At 41.0% G+C, this 24,116-nt stretch overlaps 1 protein-coding gene and 1 long non-coding RNA gene across 7 annotated transcripts in view; one reads left to right on the plus strand and one right to left on the minus strand.

Moving 5' to 3' along the window:
• Nucleotides 1-1,292: 1,292 nt before the first annotated feature.
• LOC137860712 (uncharacterized) lies at nt 1,293-10,689 on the minus strand. Of its 2 annotated transcripts, none has more exons than XR_011099143.1 (3): nt 10,482-10,689; nt 4,691-4,842; nt 1,293-2,111 (listed from the first exon to the last, which is right to left on the minus strand). It is a non-coding gene; the product is annotated as an uncharacterized lncRNA (long non-coding RNA). The 2 variants fall into 2 exon arrangements; XR_011099142.1 differs by having other exon boundaries at nt 9,295-10,689.
• A 655-nt stretch (nt 10,690-11,344) lies between these two features.
• Nucleotides 11,345-24,116, plus strand: part of ARHGAP29 (Rho GTPase activating protein 29) — a 57,978-nt gene continuing 45,206 nt past the window's right edge. For 3 of the 5 annotated variants that reach the window (XM_068691265.1, XM_068691269.1, XM_068691268.1), the window contains exons 1-2: nt 14,246-14,358; nt 16,411-16,756. In XM_068691265.1, coding sequence (XP_068547366.1) covers nt 16,495-16,756 — 262 coding nt within the window. In that variant the 5' untranslated portion in view covers nt 14,246-14,358; nt 16,411-16,494. Of the gene's footprint in view, nt 11,551-11,850; nt 11,972-14,245; nt 14,359-15,481; nt 15,587-16,410; nt 16,757-24,116 lie in introns of those variants that run through there. The other 2 variants (XM_068691266.1, XM_068691267.1) reach the window with 2 other exon arrangements.

Here is a 24,116-nt window from a genome sequence, read left to right on the forward strand (position 1 = left end):
TGGACCTGGGAGTGATGGTGGACAGTCGGCTGAATATGAGCCAGCAGTGTGCTCAGGTGGCCAAGAAGGCCAACGGCATCCTGGCTTGTATCAGAAACAGTGTGACCAGCAGGGCTAGGGAGGAGATCGTCCCCCTGTACTCGGCTCTGGTGAGGCCGCACCTCGAGTACTGTGTTCAGTTTTGGGCCCCTCGCTACAAGGACATCGAGGTGCTTGAGCGGGTCCAGAGAAGGGCGACAAAGCTGGTGAGGGGCCTGGAGAACAAGTCCTACGAGGAGCGGCTGAGGGAGCTGGGCTTGTTCAGCCTGGAGAAGAGGAGGCTCAGGGGCGACCTTATCGCTCTCTACAGATACCTTAAAGGAGGCTGTAGTGAGGTGGGGGTTGGCCTGTTCTCCCACGTGCCTGGTGACAGGACAAGGGGGAATGGGCTAAAGTTGCACCAGGGGAGGTTTAGGTTAGATGTTAGGAAGAACTTCTTTACTGAAAGGGTTGTGAGACGTTGGAACAGTCTGCCCAGGGAGGTGGTGGAGTCACCATCCCTGGAAGTCTTTAAAAGACGTTTAGATGTAGAGCTTAGGGATATGGTTTAGTGGGGACTGTTAGTGTTAGGTCAGAGGTTGGACTCGATGATCTTGAGGTCTCTTCCAACCTAGAAATTCTGTGATTCTGTGATTAAACACAGTAGCTCAGGATTTCTTCCCAGATGCTAATTAATAAAAATTGAGTTCTGAAAAAGAACTCAAAGATTGGATACGTGGTAATGAATTCTTGGGTTTGGGAAGTGAAACTAGCTCTTCAAAGACTTGCTTTGGTTGTAGGTTTTGTTTGTTTGCTTTCTCAAGGTAGTAGTAATGCAAGTGAGAACTCAGATGTAGCACAAAACTTTTAGTCAACCTCTGCCATAGAAAAAGAAAATTCTTCTATGCCTGTGACTATTAACTCAATTCCCTTTCTGGTATAGATATCTTACTTAACTACATTCTTAACTTTTGAAGGTTGCATTCAGCATCTTCTTAGCAGCTCTAATAAATTAACGTGTCCAACCAGTCTTTGGGAAACACCTGATCCACCACAGGTAAAGCTGGGCCGACAGCTTGTGGAAGCCTCAATAACATTTCCTGAAGGACAGTTTGTTCAAAACTGACACTGGAGAGCTCAGTGCTATACACGACACCATGCTGTGTGCCTCTGTGTTTCTTTGCAGAGTCTTTCTAGTCAATTAAGGGCTAAAATACAAATATTACAAAAATCTCGTAGCTTTCTTCTAGGCTGGATTCACCATTCAAAAATGATTCAGTACCTTATCATTATCATTTTTATTTAACCAATTTCCTGCCTGTATTATAATCCATTATAAAAATTACCAGCTTTACAAGCTTGATAAAAAAATTCTGAGCATCACATAATGTGTTTTTTAACATTCACTTGGACGGTGTATATAACACTGCTTTTGTCTAGAAAATCCATTTTTTTTCTGGGGGAAAAATGTCCAATACACTCTTGCTACTTTAACAGCTGGTTATTCACCACTTCACTGTTATTGCACACACCTTGGGGCAAATTCAGGGCCCTGTGAGACCTGTAATACAGTTACTGTATTCCCTGATCTCCCGTAGTGCCACCCTGGCTTTATACTCATTTGAAATATTTCCCATGGAACTGATCCAACAGCCTTCATATTCTCGTTTGTTGCAGAATTTGGGGATGAAGATTTTCAACCCATGCAATCTGTGTTTTGTTTTGTTTTTTTTCCTTCTTCAAACACATGCCATATTGCTGTATTCTTTCTGTTAATCACACTGGCCTTGTTTGAGGAGTGTATTTAAACCCATTTTAGGATTGTAGGGAAAGCTCCCCCCCCCCTTCAAAGCACTTCACTATGGATAATCTGGACCTTGGCTACAGCACCCAGCATCATAGCCTGAGACACGTTGTCTTGTTGTCAAGAGACAGACATGAAACGTGAGCTCTAAGCTATCCTCTGTCCACCGCTGTTAGCGCTGAGGAGGCCCCGGCAGAGCCCAGCAGCCCGGAGTCGTGCAGCCGGGAGCGTGCCACGGGATGGCGCCAGCAGCCTGGCTTTGCGGAGCACTCGGCGGTCACTGCATCAACTGGAGGAGAAAGCAACACACGCAAACATTATACACTTAATGGAGGGCAATAGCTGCATTTGCTGTAATCTTGACAGGTAATTTACATCCTAAAGCTGGGTTAGTTATTTTCTTGGTCTGTATTCATTTCCTCTTCATCCCCAGATCTCATGCACATGTTAGAGGTAGCTCTGTGGACCAACAGTGAAAGCGAACATCTGCATGCTAAGGGCTTATTGCTGTTGAAACACAGTAGACTTCTTTGCCATCATAACTTCGATTTTATGTTTTTTGTAAAATAGTGCAGAAATAATATGAATAGTGTAACTACTAAGCTAGTAGTCTACAGATCTCTTCATTTTCCTTGAATTTATCAATGGTGTATTTGAACAGCATATTCCTTCTGCTGTCATTATAGCTCAACCACTCTAAGTCACTGTTGGCATACTTTGGGTAGTGTTTTAGTACTTCGGGGACTAGCAAAGATGTATACTTGTAAGACCACCTGAGAAACAGGTATGATATTCCATTTCTGTGGTATACTGATTTTTTAATATTTTTTTTTATACACAAAGAAAAGTGTTCTGCAGAATTCCTACATAACTGAAATAGTTGATGTAAATATTCAGGGAGCGATCTGTAAAATAAAACTAAAATGACTGAGATTGTCAAATGCTTTCTGGTTTTGGTCACAGACCTTAACCTTCTGAGGTTAACAAAGTGATACCATTAATTTCACTCTACCAGGAGCCCTGCAGTTATTGAAGGCCCCTCTGTTATTTCAGATTCATTTTGAAATTAATTACATGAACTGACAAGACTACCAGCATCTCTGAACATGGCTCAAAGTACAGAGTTGTTGATATAGAATATACACAACATATGATAACTATATGCAGTTTTCAGAAAGTAATACCTGTTTCTTTATTAATAGGAATTCAAAGCTCTAATTTATGTAAATTTTCAGTCTAATTTAGATTAACACTTGGGGGTAAGTCAGGATGGCACTGGTGAAACAGATGCCATTCTTTTTTTCATTCCCCTCTGTACTTGTCTTACAAGTATGCAATTCTTTAATTTTGTTGACAAAAGTCTTAAATTAAGCCATTATTCTACTAGATTTTTCTACGTTATTCTATGTATAATAATTTCTACATTATTCTATGATATTTATCAACCAGTAAACATGAGTAAAAATAGTACTGTTAATGTTCTCACTCTATTACTTATCATCCCAGTTACAGCAGTGCACATTTTTACTCTTTTCAGAATCATGTTTACCACAATTTTCAAGTCTTAGATGCCTTCTGGTCTCTTTTACTGTATTTTCATTTCTGCTATGGACATATGAAAAAAGAGCCATTGCTGCTCTATATTGAAACTTATTTTGGCTATCTAGCCAATGCTTTGCTAGCATGTTGTAGGGGAACTTCTGCTGCCTCACCAAAACTGTCAAAACATTTTCTAGGCAACAACTGTTTTCAGTTATATTCTTAAGACTTTACCTGTAACAATAAGAACATTTACCTCTGCTCGGAACAAAATCAGGCAACACGAGTGGGGTATTAGCTTATAAAATGCCTCAGAAATGGTGGTAGGAACGGGACAAGTACATAACAGTGACAAATTACTTCTCTGAGTTTGTATACTCTAAAAATTTTTATTTTCCTAGTTTGATTGCTTAGTTGATTGTTTGGGAAAAAGTATAAACTTGTTACTGACCTGTCTCGTGTTGATCATGGGACTCCTCTTGTTATTCTGTGCAAATTATATCAGTAGCTACAGAAACATCCAGACTGCTAGTTGATAATATTCTGGGACAAGAATTACATTGTCTTAAACTGCCTGAACAGCTTTGAAAGATTCCATTGCCTTATAGAATAATATTGCATGACTGATCAGGAATTGTAACTGAAATTTTCCTCTTTCATCACAAGTGAAAGCAAACCAGCAGCATTCCCTTCTCCATACAGGTCTTTCATTGTAAAGGAAGCAATTAAAACTTGCACTCATAACCACAAATTATTACAATAAACAATTCTTCTTCTTCCACACATCTGTTCTAAGCCTTTAGTGAGGAATTGTGTATGACTCCTCTAGACTCAAATTTTTGTAGTCACAATTCCATCCAGGAAACTTGTAAATCTTCAGATGGAAATGAACACATGAAACTGGCTATGACCATGGGACTGGGTGCATAACCCACTTTCATCAGCAAGATCGTGGTGCCTTACTTGATTGGTGTTATATTAACTGTCAAGCACTGGCCTCCAGGTGAAGACAATTAAGTTATCCTACCAGATCTGGAATGTGTTGGGAGCAATCCACTGACTACTTATAAAGGAAGGAAGGAAGGAATGTGTCCTGCTTTTCCTTGTTAGGGCTTGCTGCCACCCTAGGGATAAGAGAATTGTTTATTTTCTTCTTGAAGAGAAAAAAAAAAAAGGGTTTTATGTTCCACCTGAAGCAGGTGATCTGAACAGCTTAACCCTTTCCTGCTGTGTATGATATATTCAACAGTAGTCTTTTTTTTAAAATAAAATATATATATATTTGTAGGAGTATAAAGCAGGAAAATTCTGATTTAATGTACCGCCTACCTGTAAGTTTCTCTGTCCCTGCTGGAGGCTGCAGGGAATCAGTAGTTCCCACTGGGAGGGGGAGGAATCTGCTTTGCATCCCCAGTGCACAGGCAGTCACACAAGTCCAGAGCAGTAGCAGATTCTCCCATATTTGGTAACACTGTTACACACTGAAAATTGGAAACAGAACTTCACAAAAGGAAGAAAGTTATCAATGGAATTTTAACTAAAGCCCTGTGTATTCTGGCACCACGCTAAGCCACACAGAGCATACAAGATGTGCTATAATGCATTTGGGGAACGTCCTCAAAAGGTCATTTTGATGTGCAGGGTCATGTGCTGTTATTTCCTTCTCCTTACTGATTTGTTTCACTCGTTGCACAACGGCACTGATGGAGATCCCAATTCCTGCAGCTTGTTCTGATAGACTCTGTCCTCACAGATCAGGTTTTGTGGCAGACACCAGATTCAGAAACTCAGGCTGAATTTCAGTACAAAGCCGTGATTCTCAAATGTCAAAAAAATAAATAAATAATAAAATAAAATAAAATAAAATAAAATAAAATAAAATAAAATAAAATAAAATAAAATAAAATAAAATAAAATAAAATAAAATAAAATAGCACAAGTCTAGTTTTCGAAGCTGTGGAACTCCCTGCTACAGAATTCTGGAGTTGCTAAAAGTTTACATGGTTTCAAGAGAGAACTGCACAAGTTAACAGAGGAGGAATTCACTGAAAAATACTGAATATACAGAAATAATGCCAGGAAGCCTCTTAGCTGCAAATGGCTGGAAGCTCAGGGAAGGTGTTATACATTCCTGTCCAGTGCACATCTTCCTTAGGCATCCATTCATGGGCATTATGAGGAACAGGATCTTACCCAGCCTGCTTGTTCTTATGTTCTTCTTTGGAGCATTACCTCTCTCCAGAGTTATTTCCACGTGCATTTTACGTTCACGTTACATTTTTATTCTTGAGAACTCCTTATTTGAGAGACAAGGTACCAGAGATGATATAAAGACATACTAGTGAGACTAACCCGTACCCCAGTAAGTTTCCTGCACTGAGTCTTTGAGGTGCCACACTTGGATTTTGGCAAGTTACGTGAAGAACCTGCTCTATAACAATGGTGCCTTTCACTATTACTTCCTACAGTGTGGTAAGCTACATTATTTAAAAATACAGTACACCAGCTTTTTAAGTGTAAGGGAAAAATATTGACATCAATTATTAGTCTCCTTTTGAGACACTAACTGTATATATATTTATATTCTGAGTGTATTATATATGTCTGAAGACAAGATAGCTGTTGCTTACACAGCACACAAGACCATAAAGAGGCAGTACATATTTCTTCCTTTTATTTCCTTTCCAACTTCTCCTCAAGTCTGAAGATTTTGGTTCTCTGTCTGATTTTAAACACAGTTATCAATTTTCCACGTATCTTCCACCTTTGAAGTCTTTTCATATTATCTTTGAGGATTTTCTCATGGATTTCTGGCTTCCAGCCCTTGCAGCAGCATTCCCTGACATACCTTTTGATGTTTTTGTAAGTCACTGACATACAGCTTTTACCTGCCAACAGACTTCAAAGCCTGTAATGTTTGGCAGTCAAGCCTGTCTCAGAGCTTTTTTCTGGTTGGAAGAAGTTATTGAAATTAAGTGGTAAATCCTCCATCAGCACTGCAGTCACATTCCTACCCTAGAGAAAATTGCCAGCGTTGTTTTCTTGACTATATGCTGCTGCATGGCTAAACCTTGATTTGGTGGCTGGGGAGGATGGTCTCCAAAAGCACTCCACAAAATGGTATCAGGGTGGCAAGGAAGAAACCAGCCTTGGTTTGTGGCCTGCCCTCAGTAAAGACCTCTGGCTCTAGAACGGAATTTTCTTCTCCATAGGCTTGGACCTACTCAGGTGTCTCTTCCAGAGCAGCTACCAGCAGTGTCCATCAGAGCAAAAGGTCTCCATCTACAGTCCTGAGGGGAGGTGCTAAGGTACTGGGCTACCATACCAAGATGAGAGTAGTAGTACAAACCTCAGCCCTCACCTCTGCCCCGAGAGTTCTCTTGTGGTTCCCAAGATACCTCTTGTATTCTTCATGGAAATAGGTTCCTGGTTTTCAAATAGCTCCTTTTAACCAAGCAGCTTCTCTCAGTTCCTTGAAAAATGTGTTCATTTTTGAGAGGGGAAACCTCTGCCACTTGGAAGCTAGTTTAGGTTCTCCAATATTCCTCCGGTTTTATGGTCACCTCAAGAAGGGGCTGATAGAACCTGCCACTGAAACTCCACGTTCAACAGCAGCCCTTGTCATGTAGGCCTGACATGGTAAAGGCTCCTGACAGAGCCACCCCATCATACATGGGGACCACCACCTTCCTGAGCCATGGGGCAAGCTGGGGTACTTGCGGTGACTCTCCTCATGCATTCCTAGCAAGACAAGTTAATTCACAATGGAAAGCTGAGGGGGGGCTCTCTGGTCAGTGTGTTCTGCTACAGCTCAGGTGACATCAGTGGCATTTCTGTTTACTGGATTTGCAAGCAGTGTAGATTTCTCACTGATGCTGTTAGCAAGCACAACTCCATAAAGCTAATGTGCCAATGAGCCAGTAATGACTTGGACATAAACAACTGGAGTTTTGGTTATTTTCATTCAGTATTGCAATTTTCTTTTTATCTGAATAATACATAACTCAGTATATCTCATTAGGGATGCAGATTTATAAGATAATATTTGATTAAACCAAGCTCTTTCTTAATAGCTATGCAATAAATGGCAGCCAGTTATGGCTTCTATCAGAATAAAAGTGTTAAAATGCAGTGGTTTTCAGTGTAGCTAATTGTACTCTGTATTCTTACGCCGTATAGATAATCAAAAGTACTGGAGCTTTACATATTTCCTTTGTTGACCTTTAACCAACAAGTATCATGCTGGATTCTTTTATCTAGGCAAGATGACAGTAATAGATCAGTCGTACTACCTTATTACATAAGCCTTCTGTGATCAGTATGGTGCTTTAAAATATATACTGCTCTATTAGATAGAGATGTATTCTCTAATATATATGTATAAAATAATGGTCCCGATTTTGTGCATATGGTTCAGTAAGAAGTTTCTCAAAGAGCAGAAAACCTGTTCTTCATCACACAGTAGAATGTTAAATAATAGTAAATAACATGTCATTTAAACAAAGGCCAAAGTGTGGCTCACAGATGTTATTCAAATCCTATATTACAACAGCATCTGCTGTCTTACAGCGATTGAGATTCACAGTTACTATTTAAAGCAACAACAGGAAACAAAACACAACAGCCAAACCACTGCTGATGTTGGATTAGCAACTTTTGGGCCACGTCCAGTGAGAGAGTGATGGGCTGTAACATTCAGTGTCCTAGCCTGTGGCCTGCAAAGAATTATGTACTGGTACCTACACTCCCTGTATTGTGCCCAAGAAGAATTAGGAGCCTCATTAAACAACAACTGAACAACCTGTGCCTTGAGAAAAGAGCCACTAAGGTCAACAGAAAAACACCTTCAGAAATTTAGGTGCTGCATGTAGCCTGCAGGGAAGTTCACAGCTGGGGTCCACAAATTAGAACACTCAAGGATATTTAAGAGATATTTATTAACTTGCTTACCCTTAGATCACACATACCTACATCTTTTCAACTTACATTTATTTGTAGCAGATCTGTTCACCAGCAACTGCAACTGTTCACATGCAACTGCATGTCATGTCTTTTCTTACCCTCTATTCATAGTTGTATTACTTAAGTGAAGATGCAATACTTTGGATTAAAGGAAGGACTTACTGATAGGTGGAAAACCTCAGTACCTGGCCCCAGGATAGAATGATGATAATGTAAAACAGAAACGTTAGAGTAGCAAATCCTCTCCCCAAAGCTTTGTCTGAAGTTCATATTCACGATTGAGACATTCATAATTATCATTAACAGAAGCAAACAGACTTTTTAGATGAGGAATACTATTGACAACTTAGGTGAAGCGCTCAGCGGGACTAAGAGCAGAGCTCTCTCCTGAGCCTCACCTTTGTTAGTAATCTGAACCCTACTTATATACTACAGAAATGCAATTGGTCTTAGCAAATTCAGATTAACATCCCGAGGCAAGAGAAAAGGGCAATAGCATTGTACTTTCAAAAACCTATGAACACACTGTGATCACTTTAACAACTTCATTAAACAATATCATAGCCTCTAGCACGTGTACTCATCAGTGTTCAATGAAGTAGGATAACATTTAAAGACCTAAATTAATGCAAGTGATTAAAACTGCTGCATCACAAAGCAGACTATTACTTGATTTGGTAAGAGGACATTAGAAAGAACTTGCCTAAGATATTCAAGCTATAAATTCCAGAATGAAAAATGCTGAATGAGCTCCTTATATGAAAAAAAATACTTCCTTTAGTAAAACACAAGCAGGATATGGAATTCAGTGAAATCTTTACATCAGCCATACATTATAGCTGGATTATTTTTTGTAGTGTTATTAATACTACAGTCAGATGTTGCCTCTAGTTATAAAACTAAATTATCAGATAGATCTACTCTAGCATAGAGATTCACTATTTATGAGCCATGGTAAGGGTAAAATATACCTTGCTCTGTAATGATGATAATAACCTATATTCTCCAGTCCTTTTCTGAAGTATCAGATGCTGATCATGCACATCAGATGCTATCATGCACAGCAGAACACTGTTCTTCGCCCTCCCTGCTGCCTCCACCCCCATATCCAAGCAGTCCCCCAGCCAGGGTTTCAGGCAGTGTTACAATGGCACACACAGTCACCCTACTTCAAGTTCACCACAAATAGGTCAATTGTCCCTACTAGCCAACATCCACCAACTTTATTTTTCAACACTTCTCATTAAACAAAGTTCATCTGTATTCTTACAATCATACTTATATTAACATACATTGTTACAAGGTCACTAAATGCAGTAGTGTAAGACTTTTTTTTTTGCCTGCATAACTGCAAGCTGCTAGGAATAGTTTTGGTTTAATATAGCTCTGGAAGTATTAACCTCTTAATCATATCATGCATTTGATTGTTATTTAAGGACCTTACCTGGTTTCCTAACACACAATATACCATTCTCTCTTGCAAATAAGTGCTTTTAATTTATCTCTGAAAGCTTGCTTTAAGCCTTGTTGCACAGCATTTTTCTTACATCTCCTTTTTCTCTAGCAACAGTTATGAAACCATAAAGGATTTTGGGTTTTGTTTGCCACATTTGAAATCACTTACTGTTGTGTAAGGAGTTATGCAAATGGAGGGAAAAAAATGTTTCTATCCATATATGCTTTTCTGTTGTTTTCATCTGATTTACCAAACATTTATGCTACCAAAAACTTTCAGGAGTGTACAAAGGAATTCTTATTTTGCTGTTGAGAGTAGTGATGGTTGGTGATTTCAGGGTGATTTTAGCATACTCCAGAGCAGTGAAAAACAGCCTGGGGGTGCCAGGCAGGGATGCCAGGAGCTCCCACACACCCTGCCAGACCTAGCATCCTGAGCAGCATCAGAAGCCACCTAACACAGCCTCTGTATCTCTTAATTTATTTCGAACTCTGAATTCGAAACACAAGGCCAGCAGAAGCTCCCCCACAAGACGAACCCAGCAGCTTGCTGCACCACCTCCTGCTTGCTGTACTGCCTCTTTCTCAGCCAGGAGGCAATAACCCTGCAACCCAGAGCATACCAAGCCAACAGCCTGACTAAGAGCCTTTAGCAAGATACCACCTACAAGCAGTTCCCAGCCAAACCCCTGTTCTCTCCTACCCCTTAATTGTTGGGCTTTGTCTCCCTTAAATCCAGCTGGTACCAGTACAGCAGGTGGGGCTAAGGGAGCAGGGTGGTTAGCTTCAGGCCTCCTGGCTCTGCGAGCAATAGGTCGCTGTGCCGTAATTAGAGTTGGTTAATAGCGCGTTTGGCAAGCCAGGAAGGTTCTGGAAGTTGTTTCCTTCATGCAGTCTTTCCTCTCATTCCTCACCACCCACTATCCTTGACAATTGCTAGTTAAGGTGGAAGTTTTTAAGACATGGCTTGTTAAAAGTTAGGAAATGGGGTGCTGCCCATGCCAGCAGCGCTCTTTTTCCCCTGAAGGATTAGCAAATTGAGCTGTCCTGTGTCCAGCTGCAACTCCCCCATCACACTTCCAGCCTTGCATCATTTTTGAGGAATAGCTTACGACAGTACGCAGATCATCCTGAGCAGGGCAGGATGTTGTACAAAAAGAGGAAAGACTAGAGAAGGAGTTTGAAATTAGACCAACTGATATAAGTGAAAAGAAAAGCCCACCAGTTTGGGGGCATTGGGTTTGACATGGAGGCAGTGAAAGGTCAAAACTATATAAAGCTGAGAAGAACTGCTCTACATTAAACCATGTATATATCAACTAGGTTATCTGAGAGAGAAAAGCCAGTAATTGTGAAAAAGGAGAGCTTAGTGGAGAAGAAGACTATTCACAGGGGGTGAGGTGATTGAGTGATTATCTCCTGATTATCTTGGAGGGGAATTATAATCAGCCCTTACACCGAATATGTGTTTTTTAATACCTGCTAGAGCTGTGACTTTCACTTCCTGTACTCGTCTTTTGAAGTGTTTTGTGGTCTGCCTTGAAGATCAGGACTGAGCAGGGAGGGACGGCACAATGCCTTGGTGCGAGGCCTGTGTCTGCAGGTGATGGGGGTTTCTGTTCCCCATCAGTTGGCCCTGCGAGTTCATTCCAGTGCACAGTGGCTGCCTAAGTTTCACCCACATAGTTTCCCTGAGGGCATTTGTTGCACTGCTTGAAACATGTTTCATTCGAGGAAGTGCATGTGGATCTGGGTATCTCAGGGGTTCTCAGGTAGGCGGTGTTTATTACAGTCGAAGGGGAGATCTCATGAGAATAAAAAACACTTTTCCAAGCCAGCAGTAGGTGTAATGGTGGAGGAATAATTTTCTGGGTTTTCTCGTCGGGTAGGGTAATTTTGTACAAAGAATTTTCAGTTTTGTGTTCTAGCTGTTCTTATTTGACTGTTTGTTAAAGCTTATAACGTAGCTATGGATAAGACCTTGTTTAACCAAAAATGTCACATTATTTCCTTTAACAGTAGCTGAGTCCTGAACTGTTTTCGGATACACAAATGATATTGGTCTTTTGCAGGAGCTTGTATGTAAGAAATGATTCTTGGAAGGAAATGGTTTATGGAAATGCTTCTTCAGAGCAGAATTCTCTCTTCGCTGGAATGTAAACAGAATGTGGAATCTTCTTCCAACGTAGCTCCGTAAGTCATTTGGTTAATCTTATTTTCAGTATTGTGGTAGAAGGGGGGTTACAATACTAACAAATATCCAGCTCTGTATTGATGCTCATATTAACTTATATACTAATTATGTCTTCCAGCTAATCTAGAATATTTGGCTCTTCAGCAGATAAATTGAAGAACAGAGCCAGTATTTTGGAACAAATTTATTAACAAATACCACTTTCACAGTTTCAGTTACATTTATGGTGCCACATGGAAACATATCTTCTTTCTAGTTTCTTGCTAGCTTTCATCAGGCAGGCTTTTCCTTGATTTCAAACTGACTTTTTTTTTTTTTTTTTTTTGTGAACAAAGTACTATTCAATGCCAAGAAGGGAGAAACAGGCACATGGAGCTTACTCCATAGATCGTTTTCTCATAAAAGAGATGTGCTATTTCACTGTGTACACATGCACTATACGGGGAAAAATCTGTTTTAAAAAAATGGACAGGTGGCTCTTAATGAGTTAGACTTCGGTGGTTAGACTCAGAGGAAAATTCAGCATTTTTGATGAAACTAAATTCGGTTTCAGTGTCCCTTCTTGGAGAATACATTGTTGAGGTACTATGCTATCTTTATTGCCCTCCTGTTCACTATTTGCCTAATACCTGATTGTTCATTGTTCTTGTTCATTTCAAGTAAACTATTATATTGGATGATGTGCAGAAAAAAAGAGGTGACTTTAAATAACTTTCATGTGTTCAACTTCTGTTGTTTCCTTGAAGTCTGAATTAGTGATGCTGTAGGATAATTTTTGGCTAGAAACGACATTGGCCCTGTAGAGTAACAAGAGATGACAAAAACATAGCAGCTGTGAGACTTTAATCCTCCTTCTAGTTTACCTGTTGCAACAAAAATTGCAAGCTAGGATGTAGACCTGGGCTTTTATGCAAGCCATATTTTCCTGAAGGTGTATCTGTTACTTCTGTGTTTCTTGTTGTGTTTGCTAAGGCACTTTAGGAGACAATCAACACTGTACAGTTTGTGACATAATTGGGGCTGTTTTATGCTAGTTTTGATTTAGGGGGAATGCAGCCAAACTGAAAATGGGGAGGAAAAAAAGCTCTAAACAACTGAAATGGAAAAGTAGTTTGGTGAAGAAAACCCCAAACCTCACTTAACATTCACGTAACATGGCAGATGTGGGGTCAAATCATTTTTTCTCCCACAGTGTAGAACTCTTTCATGTTTTAAATGATGTGCCGGCAATAAAATATTTCAGAAGCATAAAAGCATTTAATCTTAGGATTTCTAACTTCCATCACTTTCAGTTTCACTTCAGATTTTTTTCTGCAAAAAAATGGTTCACCAAATAAATTGATGATTCTAATGTAGACGCATGTTAGTCTACGGGGGGACCAAAATAAGAGAAAAGATTAATGTGCAGAGTGGCGAGGCATGAAGAACTGTGTGTCTGCTTCAGAAACAGCAAAAGGACTAGAGCAGGATACGTGCTCAGGCCAGCAGAGCTTTTTCTTCCTTGCATTTTCTAAAATGTGCCTGGAAATGATATAATTAGAGTAGAATAAAACGCCTTATCTTTTCAAGTGTAACAAAGACAGAGAGTCTGCTGTAGCTGCTCTCTGCTTTTCTGAAAGGTTTGGGAAACCGAACGGTATCCACTGCTTTGTAGCCTATCTATTGATAAGTATAGGTGGAATTTCTTGTTTATCTTTTTATTGCTATTGTACACTTATCTAACGGTTTCAATGACTTTTCCCAAAATAAACCTTTAATACTTTTCCTGATTATGTGACTGCCGATTGTGCTGCTTAACGCACATTCCCCACGCCAGCTCCTTGCTTTCACATTAAATTACTTTACAATTGTTTGTCCTGGCCCGATTTTGACATCTGCTGGATCAATTACCTGAATCATCAAAACCTTTTTGAAGCTCGGGGCATTGTTTTCTGTGTTTGTTTTTCTCCACACGTGGAAGACTTGAGGAATTTATGACCACTTACTTCATTTCTAAATTTACGCCACCTTTCATTTAGCGGCGGGGAGGTAAAGCGGTAACCGAACAACGCTTGAAATCAGCGCAAGGGATGAGTAAGGTCCCAAGCCGCTTTAGTTCGGCTGCTTGGTTCTGGGCTTCAGAGGTTCTGCTGGGACCGGGATCGCGCCTCTCCACCTGGCAGCACTCCGCATGGCCGCGGGCAGCGCGGGGCGGGAAGGGCGCGGCGCGGCAAGGGGCGTGGCCTCCGCAGGCTCCGCCCCCGCGGGGCTCAGCCGGCCAATGGCGTGGGGCAGGCGGGAGGGGGCGTGGCGGGGCGGGGGCCGTGCTCCGTGGGCAGCGGGGCGGCGGCGCGAAGGGCCCGCGGCGGCCCGGCTGCTGCCTGCCTGCCTCGGCCGCCGCGCTCCGGTAAGGGCAAGGTAAGGGTAAGGGTAAGGGCCGCGGGGGGCGGGCGGAGGGAGGGAAGCAGAGGGGGCGGCTCTGGCCCTGGCGCTGGGCTCCAGCCGGGACGGGGCGGGGAGCGGCGGGGCTGGCGGGGCGGCTTCGCCCTCCGCGTGCTTCGTTTCCCGTCCCGTGCCAGCAGCGCGGGGAGGGCGCGTCTCGGGGCCGGCTCCCTGCGCCTTGCCCTGCGCCTTTTCCCTGCCCCGCGGGCCCCGGCCCCGCTGCGTTTTCCTGCCCCGGGCTCGCTGCCCCCAGCCCCAGCGCGGCTCCGAGCTGCCTCCGGAGCTGGCCCGACTTGAAAGGGCCGGGGCTGGTGCGGGTGGTGGGGAAAGTGCCCTGGTGCAGATGGGGAGATAGCGGGCTCCTGAAAGGAGGCAGCGCTGGGCGGCTTGGTTTTTATTTTATTTTTTTTTTTCCTTCTTGTAATTGCGAAGTGGCTCTGTACCCCTGAGAATTTCATGTGGGAACAGAAGCAAGTTGCTCAAACGCTACGCCTGGTGTTTCACGTAAACCGCACTGGGGTCTGGCGGAGCTGTTTAGAGTTGCTTAATTACCGGCGTCCCGTACAGCTCTGTGTGTGTGTGTGTGTCCCGTCAGCACCCAGCACAAAGCCGAGCGGCCGGCCTGGGTTAAAGCCTGAAGTTCTCTCCCCCGGCCCCTGCCCCCTGTGCGCAGTCCCTGGAAGCAGTGCCAGGGGAATCACAAAAACAGCTGCTCCCGCTGCCTTTCCCTTGATATCCCGAAATTGCAAGGAGAAATGAAGTAGAAATGATGGGAAAATAATTGCGGTGTGTTAGAATAATGCCTGTTGAAGCACATGGGGGGAGCGTGCAAAATATGAAAGGCGCTGTTCCTTTAGTTAGTCTAACCTAAACCAGAAACATGTACGGCATCCCACTTCAACCAGCCAACTCAAATAGGAGTGACTTATTTTTCTCTAAAAGTGGTTGAATTTGAATTTCCAACTGGTTGGTATCTGCAGCCAGTGTTAACATTTTAATCTGACATGGTCCAATTTTTCTTTTTTTTTTTTTTTTTCTTTTTTTTCACCCTGTAGCGTTTACCCTGTAGTGTAAATGCTGAGAATTTCTCCTGGTGTTGAGACAATAATAGCAGGCATTGTGAGACCTGCTGGAACCAAACCTGGCTCCACCACCTGGAGCTCGCTGCTTGGGAAAGAATGGCTTAACCTGATGTGGGTAGCATTCTGTTTTCCCAAAACTAAATGAATGCGGATGGGTTTTTTACTTATACCAATGTAACAGCCCCTAAATCTGAGTATTTTTATGGTGGAACTTCAAGGTGTGCTGAAGCAGAATAACACCCTTCAAGCTAACTGCACCAAGACTTGCAGATAAACTGTGGTACTACAATGTGTAAAATGGCTTCACTTTGCAATGTCTTTCCTTTGGTTGGCTTTCATATTAAACGATAGCAGGTTTAAAGGCCGTATAAATTCTTCCAGGATGTTTTCGTTTCTCAGAAGGTGATAGTCAAAGTCTCTTGTTCAGCACGATCTACGCAAAGAAAATCACCCTATCAGATCACGGCTGGCTATTATCTTAAGAGACAGGATGCTGAATGCAGCTTGGTGGTTGATGCAAGCTGGGTTGTTGCTTGTGGTCCGTATCAGAAAGGTTTTTGCAATTGTTTTCGGTTGTAGTAACGCTTCATGGTAAAGAAAGGGCAAGTGTAACACTTAATTCTTAAGGTTTCTGAAATAAGTACCTAAGGAACAGACTGTTTCTCGTGAAATAAGCATGCAACATGCTTAGCTTTAGAAATGAGTTTTGCACACCACTGACTTTTATTTGCTGTACAAATTTAAAAAAATAAAAAAAAAATTTGAACAGTCGACAACCTTTATAAAGCTTCAGTTAAGCATTGCAATGTAAAGTAGTGTCATCTTAAAAGAATTTTTGGATCTTGTCAGTAAAAAATGTTACATCACGTGTATTTCTGCACTAATCAGCATTTTTCCTTCTCCTCCTCCTCCTTCCCACTCCCCCAATTTTTAAGGGCTTCATCTTGGGCTTGTCAAATGGACATTAACCAATACTGAATGTTAACTACGGGAGCTCTATAAGCACAGCGGCTGCTGGGATGTTGCGGCAGAACGGCGGAAGTAACAAACGTGGTTTGGGATTAGCCCGGCTGTCTACCTCCAACTTCTTCACCATCGCCAATTCAGGAAATTGGGGAATGGGGCGCAGCACCAAGAGCAGCTCTCTGAGCAGCATTAGCTCCAACTCTGATTGTTATGACAATCCTGTTGTGGATCCAGAATATATCATGCAACTGGTGAATGATGTCAGAAAATTTGCAGATGTGCTGCTCTATTTGAAGGAAGCCATTCTTTCAGAAGGTATGTCAGTTGCTTTTTCTCCTAAATTCTTAGGTTTTCTGAAACTCCCACACCTGTACTCACATGGTTTTATCTAGTGTTTGCTGTGGTTGTCTTCCCCTTTACTTCTCCCCTTTATTGCACCCACCATGCATGATGGCTATGGGAAATGGTGGTTGTTACTTTGGGTTCTATGTTTCCTCACCATAACACTGCAATCTGTTTCATAATCAGTCATGTAGTGCTTTTGAGCATGTAAGATTTAAAAGGGCAAGGAGGAGTAGGTTTTGAGCAGGCTGTTGAGGCTGCAACTGAAAATTAGTGAGACTGTCAACTGATCAGTTTTTAACCACTTGAATGTTCTTGTCATTTCAAAGAATTCTGTTAATGTTGGCAGCGTTCCAGTTTTCTAAGCTGGTATGATTCTCTGCTTTTCTGTTTTGATTGTGTTTTTGAGATGCTCATATGTTAGTTTGTTTTTAAGGTAGGAAGAAACTCTTCATGCTTTCTTCCTCTACATGATAAGTGTTTACCATTTTCTGCCAGCAGGTGGAAACTGCAATTTTTTTTTGCTTATGAGGAGTGTTCCGTATTGTGCCTTCAGATTCCTTTAGGGAAAACATATTAGGCCATGTCTGATCATCGGAAGGAAATTGTTTATCTACATTTTACAGAAATGTTCTCATATTAATAGCTTAAATGACATCCAAAGCAGCTTTATATAAATGTCTTAAATATGAAGCGTTGTTGCACTTTTTTTTTTTGCCGTTCCCCATGCCTTAGTGCTTTCAATGTCTGTTTTCTCTTTTTGGTTCAAATTTGCCAATACGCAGATTTGGCTACTGCGTAGATACTCAGAAAACGCTGTTCCTGGAGAGTAAAATAATGTTTTAAGAGCCTTCCTTAGTTCAAAGGCAGTGAGTTTGGTAGTGCTCATCTCATATACTGGGTCAGTGCAACGCTCATTACCTCTAAGTTTGTATTTAGGATTACCACTTTGTTTATAGATATGAAAATAAACCTTAGCAGGAATGAAAAGAATGATTACCCTATTATTTAAGGTCTTGCATTGAGCCTTCTTTCAGGAGAAGAAGGCTAGACAGCTGAAGCAGCTGTGCCAAAAAGTGTGAAAAAATCTAACAGGGCAGTAACTTGAGACTCGTGATTGCTTCATGTCAACAGTATTTCTGCTGAACACACGGGATGAGCATAGCTATTTGTGAGGTCAGGTGTCTGGTGCCTACTGACACTGAAGCAGGCATCCTGTTAGGAAAGGACTATCAAAATGCCAATGTATTCCAGCTGCTGTGCAGTGCTTGCTAATTAATATTCACTATAAAATTTTGGAGTTGGAAGATTGGAGAAGCTAAGATAGAACACGGGAGCCGTCTTCTTGTTTTATATTTGATTGCAGAACTAATTTGCGAAACAATGTTGTTCATTTAAAGGGTTATCTATAAAGGAGAGATGTTTCTTTTCCTTAATTGGGAATGTTTTTTGTATCTCTGTCCCCAGAATCTCATCATATAGTGAGTTCTGTAATATTGGGCTTGCTTACTGCTGGCTGGAGGCAGCCTTTCTGAAGCCGACTAGTTTGGATGGCATTTTTCCATCCTATCTTCAGAAATGTTTATAGTTTTCTATCCAAAAATTGATAAAAACCTAGTAAGGTGGCTGAACACATTCCTTACACAATTCTGGCCTGTAAGGCTTGCAGCTTATACCACCATTCTGGAATTACTTACACGATTTATTTCAAGGTGGAATCAATTGCAGGGACAGGAAATTATTTTTTTTCCTTTCTGGACAGCATTAATGTAATGACTTGATGTGTTTTTGTGTTGAATAGTAAAGCTTTGCTCTGAAGTTCATGAAGTCAGAACAAAAAATAAGTTCTTCTAGCTACAACAGATATCTTACCCTGATGTGCATATACTGTGTGCACCTTCAAGCAGCTCAGAAGCAACAGATGTAAGTCGTGCAGCAGGGCTGGGGTTGCAACCACAAGCTCTGGTGTTTGGCAGACGTTCCTGGAGCCTGGTGCAGGTCTTTTGACTTTGCTGTTCCCCAGTTAGCTTCCGCCTCTACTCCTACCCATAGTGTCACTGCTTTGGCAGACTTGTGTACAAATTCCTTTGCAGTGCATAGGAACTTCACTCTGGCCACGGGGCTCAGCTGGCTCCAGGCTGCTCCATGGCTCAGGTCTGCATCAGCCATGGGCTGGTGCCTGGAGGCGCTGGCCCTGTGCAGCGTGTGCCCTGCTCACCTTAGCTGCACGCTGCCAGCATCTGCAGTTACTTGCCAACAGCTCGTTTCATGTTCTCCTGATGTAGTGATGATATCTGGAGTGAAAAATTTAAGCTATTTTGGTCTATAATATGTGTTCATGTCTTGACTAGATCCTAAGTGTCTCTAGATACAGAGTTGTACTGTTTTGAATGGTACCAATGCGAGTTAATAAATGAAAGACCTCAACAACTTCATACTAGGTGGGAAGTGTTATACATGTATAACTGAAATTTCTCAACCATTTTTTTTTTTAAACTTTGGTGCTATTTCTCCTTGCATTACTTATACTAATATCACTTAATTACTTACAGCAGCTTCATTGTCATAACACTGAATGAAACCTGGCTGTTACTTTTAAATGTAGATAAGTTATGATGATTGCTATGTAAACTGAAATCTACGAAATGGGGAGTCTCCCTGTTGGCACCAGGTAGGAAACTTCCTTCTCAGCAACACACAAAAAGTAAACAAGCCATCCCCTTTCCCCAAAACAACCAACCCACCCTCTGAATAGAATTGCCAGCTGGAAGTTTGTTAGCTGCTTGGACGTGAGGGAGCTGCAGTTGCCTCTGGTGGTGAGTGGAATACCATGTGTTCCCTGCACTTCAGTTCAATTCCCTGTCTGACTCTAGGCATTGTACTTGCTGCTCATAATAATCTATTATTAGCAGTCCATCATCTTGAGGCACAGGACCAAGGCGCTTATCAAGGTCTTCATTAAAGAAGAGCTGCATGTGTTTTTTGAACGTAGGCCAATGAGTCCAGTACTGTTCTGCAAGAAAAACTGTATTTAATTCTAGCTGATGACAGGCTGTGTCTGCGGTGGTTGAACTGCACAAACAGTTAATGGATCGATCTGTTGGTCTGTTCTTAAGTTAGGTGTCCAGATGAGTGAGATTGTGTCATATGGCTGATATTAGTAAGGATAACTTCATTGTCATTGTGTATTTGTGCTCGAACTGAAAGGCCTGGTAATTTTGTAGCATTAGTACTTTCTGAGGTCAAAGATAATTGAAGTGTATTGAGGAGACTCAAAATAAGTCAGTTTTCTTTCCTTTCTGATAAGGAAAAAAAGGAAAACAATTCTTCAGGGATCCCTGCCTGGAAGGCCAAACCCGACTGTATGTGCTGAAATAATACCTAGAAGACTCAACACTATTTTTGTCGCCTACAATCTGTGCTACTCCAAAGACTGTTCATCTGGTGTTCAATTTTATTGATGGCATCTTGCATTCAGTACCCCAGGTTTCCTTCTTGTCTCAGTTTTAATGTACATGTTAAACACAAGCTGTGAAGATGTAATGGCTTGAAAGCTGATGGGCTTTCTGTTTGTGTTTTGAGTTCAAACAGTGGCTTTTCCTGTATAGGTTGAGAGGGTAAGAAAATGACTGCTAGCTCCAATTGACACCCCTCTTTCAAATGGTAGGACATCCAGCAAAGTACAGTCTAAAGGCTGGAGCTATCTTGGACCTTCAGAGGTAGTGTTACGCAAGAGAAGTAACTTGCCATAGCTGAGAGCTGCAGAAACTGACCAGTTGTTTGGCTCCCACAGACCTGCTGAGGGCCTGGCAACCTGACCACAGGATTGTAAATACTTCAGAATTTGAAGTGTGTGGAATATACCTAAACTACATCTTGTGACTTGAAAGAAGGTTAATTCTTGTGCCAAAGGATGGGTTTAATGTGTCTGCAGGTAAATGCTGTTCAGTTTTGTTAGGCTGAGTGACTTTTGCATGCAGAATATATTCTTTTGGCAGAGAGGAAATATGGGGTAATTACTTCATACTGTCCAACCTCTTCAAAATATAAGGATACCTATACTTCACAGAAACTTTGTAGAAAGCATGTACGTCACTTTTGGGGGTGAAACAGAGGACCTACCTCTTACAAACTTCTGTTAGAGAATTTATTGATTCAAAATTAGTTTCGCTTATTGCATAGATGTGCAAAGTTGAGAATCTGCCTAAGAAAAGGTATCTGTGTGAAGCTGCTGCCATTATAGTCTGTTACTGCCCATAATAAATTCCACTGCTGCCTTAAGCAAATGATGTCACTGTGGTCTCTACTCAAATGACTGTCATTTACTTAGATTTAAAAGGAACACACAAAAGAATATTTAGGGCACAGTCTGAGTTCCTAATTAGAATATTTTACTTGGCGTTTCATTTTTAAGCAGTAAATAGTATCTTTTACTTGTATGAAGTCAGGGACGGGAAACATTCCTGTTTCCCTGGTCTGAAGATAGTTAACTACTAGTTTTGTGACATCTGCTATTTATTTTTTAAAGAATGCAGTGTATGCTTCGTACTGTAAGGTCTGCCCTTGGGACTGTGGGAAATAGTGTTGTATTATGAATAGCTGTAAGGGTAAACTTTGCATGTGGTCTGAAAGTGTTGGTGTAATTATACTTTATAGTTGAATATATAATCTGCTTCACTCTACTTCAAAATATATTTAGGTGTTACTGCTTTCTTTATCACAAACTTTGAAGTAATCTTCAAAGTATGATATTGTGTGCTTCATGTGGGCAGTTCTGCATACTTTTCAAGAGCAAATGCTTTTTTCCTCAAGTTCATCCTGTCTTCAGCTAATGCAAATTGGAGCTTATTCTAAAATGGTAATGTACCTTTTTTCCAGATTAGAAAACAACGGCAAGGAGTAGCAAGGTAAAGCTCTTGCCTTTCATCACAAGTTTCACTTTGAGGATCAGATTTCATTGTCTGGTTTCTTAGAGTTTGATAAGGTGTTTTTTTTTTCCTTCTTTTATCCAAAGCAAAAGTGAAAATACTGGTGAAGCTGGATGGCCTGGTCAGGAATGCTTGCATCCTCCTTGTAGTAGCAGCAGTACTTTCAAAAGGATCAGGAATGCTACCGAACTTGAAACCTATCAGGCCCTTATTCTTGAAAGATAGATATTCAGTCCAGTATACAGGACGTCTGTAAAGGCATGTCAAGTTAAATAGTTTCTCAAAATAAGGAACTTGTAGTCCCCAGTGACTTCAGAACCACTGTGGAGATTGGTATTAATTGCATGCTACACTAAAAGCCAGAAGTTGTCTACTAAATATAGTGCCTGAGGGTTAAAGATGAACAATTACTCCTTCCAGGTTTGATTGTGTGCTTTTTCTCATACCACTTAGTATGATTAAGGCATTATCGTATTTTTAGCTTTTTATTTCTTTATCTGCTTGTAGTGTAAAAACATTCAAGTTCTTTACAGCAAAGTTGTGAGGCAGTATTTTGGAAAGTTAGCTTGTCCTGTTTTGCTAGAGAAATCTGAAGTTCATTAGCTTTGGCAGTGAAGATTGCAGATTGAAATTATGGTAATTTATAACACTGAGTGTAATTTTGCTGTTTGTTCTTTATTCCAGTTTTGTAGCTTCTCAGTGAAAGCTGCTGCCTTTGATACACCTTAAACTGGATGTATTACCTCTCTAATGACACTAAAAATGTAGCTTGTAGTACGGTAGTAGTATTGCTTGATAGGTGGGCAAACTGCTCTAAGCAAGCTTCTAATAGTGTTTACCTTTCTTTGTAGTACTGCCTGAAAGAATTATTTCTTTTGAGTGATGTATTGTTTTCTTTAGTTTTGGGGGGAAGATGATGCTGTTTTTCTTCTTGATAGTGTTTTATGTCCTAAATTAAAAGCTTTTTGGGAAAGGGAAAAGTAAAATGCTGACAGAGCAGCTAACTTGCAGGGACCGTGAGAACATAGTGATTATCAAATATGTAAACAATCTGTTTGTGAAGTGATTGTGACCTTTGAGAATCCTCTGGAAAAGATAGGGGAATTCATGTAAAGCATAGCACATTGTTTCTTTTATTCCTTGTAGCGCAAAAAAAAAGGGGGGGGGAAATAAACCATCTGGAACATAAATCCTGTTACAGACATCACGCTGCTTCAGAAAGCTTACATACAGACGTGGAACTTCAGGTCGATCACTTCCAGTATCTGTTGAAGTGATATATACATGTAATATCTGTGTTATAATTTTGTATATTTTGTTACTTACTGTTAAAATATGCCTTTTTTCATTTCTTTGATTTCATAGCTCTGCTCACCCTTGGTTCTCAAAGGACTAATGGTGTGTTTTAAATGTATGAGCTTACAATAACTTTGTTCAGACTCCTGCTGAACCAAATAAGGTGTTAAGAGCTGAATTCTAGTAGTTTGCTATTTTGGATATTGTTGTTCCCTTAACTGGCAGAAGTGATCTTATGAACAGCAGTAGCAGAGAAGCCAAGATTTGAACAGATTGGGGCAGGTGTGAGGCAGCTGGGCAAAGCTGAAAGTGAATTTCTGAAAGTGATCCTGCAGAAATTGCAGGTTTTTCTTCCCCATTAACAGCTGAAATGATAGTACAATTCTGTAAGTGTTGAATATCTACCAGATATTGTTGATCACTCATATTATTATAAAGGTTGTTATGTTTAGTACTCTGTTTTAAAACATGCTAATCATGTATTTCTTTTTAAATTTAAGTGTGAGTTACTGTGATCTCACCACTTCTTTCTGGCACTGGCAGTAGTCATCTGGTGACCGCGTAGTGCTCCTGCGAGCAGATCTGATGGATTACAAGTCCTCGGAAAAAAAAAATAATAATTTTCAGCCAGATCAGCTCTATGAACTGACTGGCTGTAAGGTTGTACAGAGTACAAGCTAAAGAGGGAGAAGCCAGCTGGCAAAGGAACAAGTAGCCAGAGGTTAAAAATGGAATGAGACTTTGATGGTTGGGGCACTCAACCCTGACATTACAGCATACACTGCTAAACCCTCTCCCAGCTTTTTTTTTTATCATCTCTGTTGAATGTTATGCTTGGCAGAGATATACGAAAGGTAGTGAGGAAAGGACTGCAAGCAGAAAATGCCCTTTGTAGATGGCAAATTAATCAATTGTTTGAGCTTTAAGCATATTTGAATTGGACAGTCACTTCTTAAACTCACCTTCTGAAACTTGCTGTTTATATGTACGCAAAACCAGCAGTGGTTCTAGTAGTCTTTCTGACCTGGAAATTTCTTAGCATACCCCTGTACGCATATCCTGGTAGCCACTTCTAAATATTAGTGCTGCCAATCTGAATTGAAACTGGT

This window comes from Anas acuta, chromosome 8, assembly GCF_963932015.1.
Source record: "Anas acuta chromosome 8, bAnaAcu1.1, whole genome shotgun sequence".
Taxonomy (NCBI): domain Eukaryota; kingdom Metazoa; phylum Chordata; class Aves; order Anseriformes; family Anatidae; genus Anas; species Anas acuta.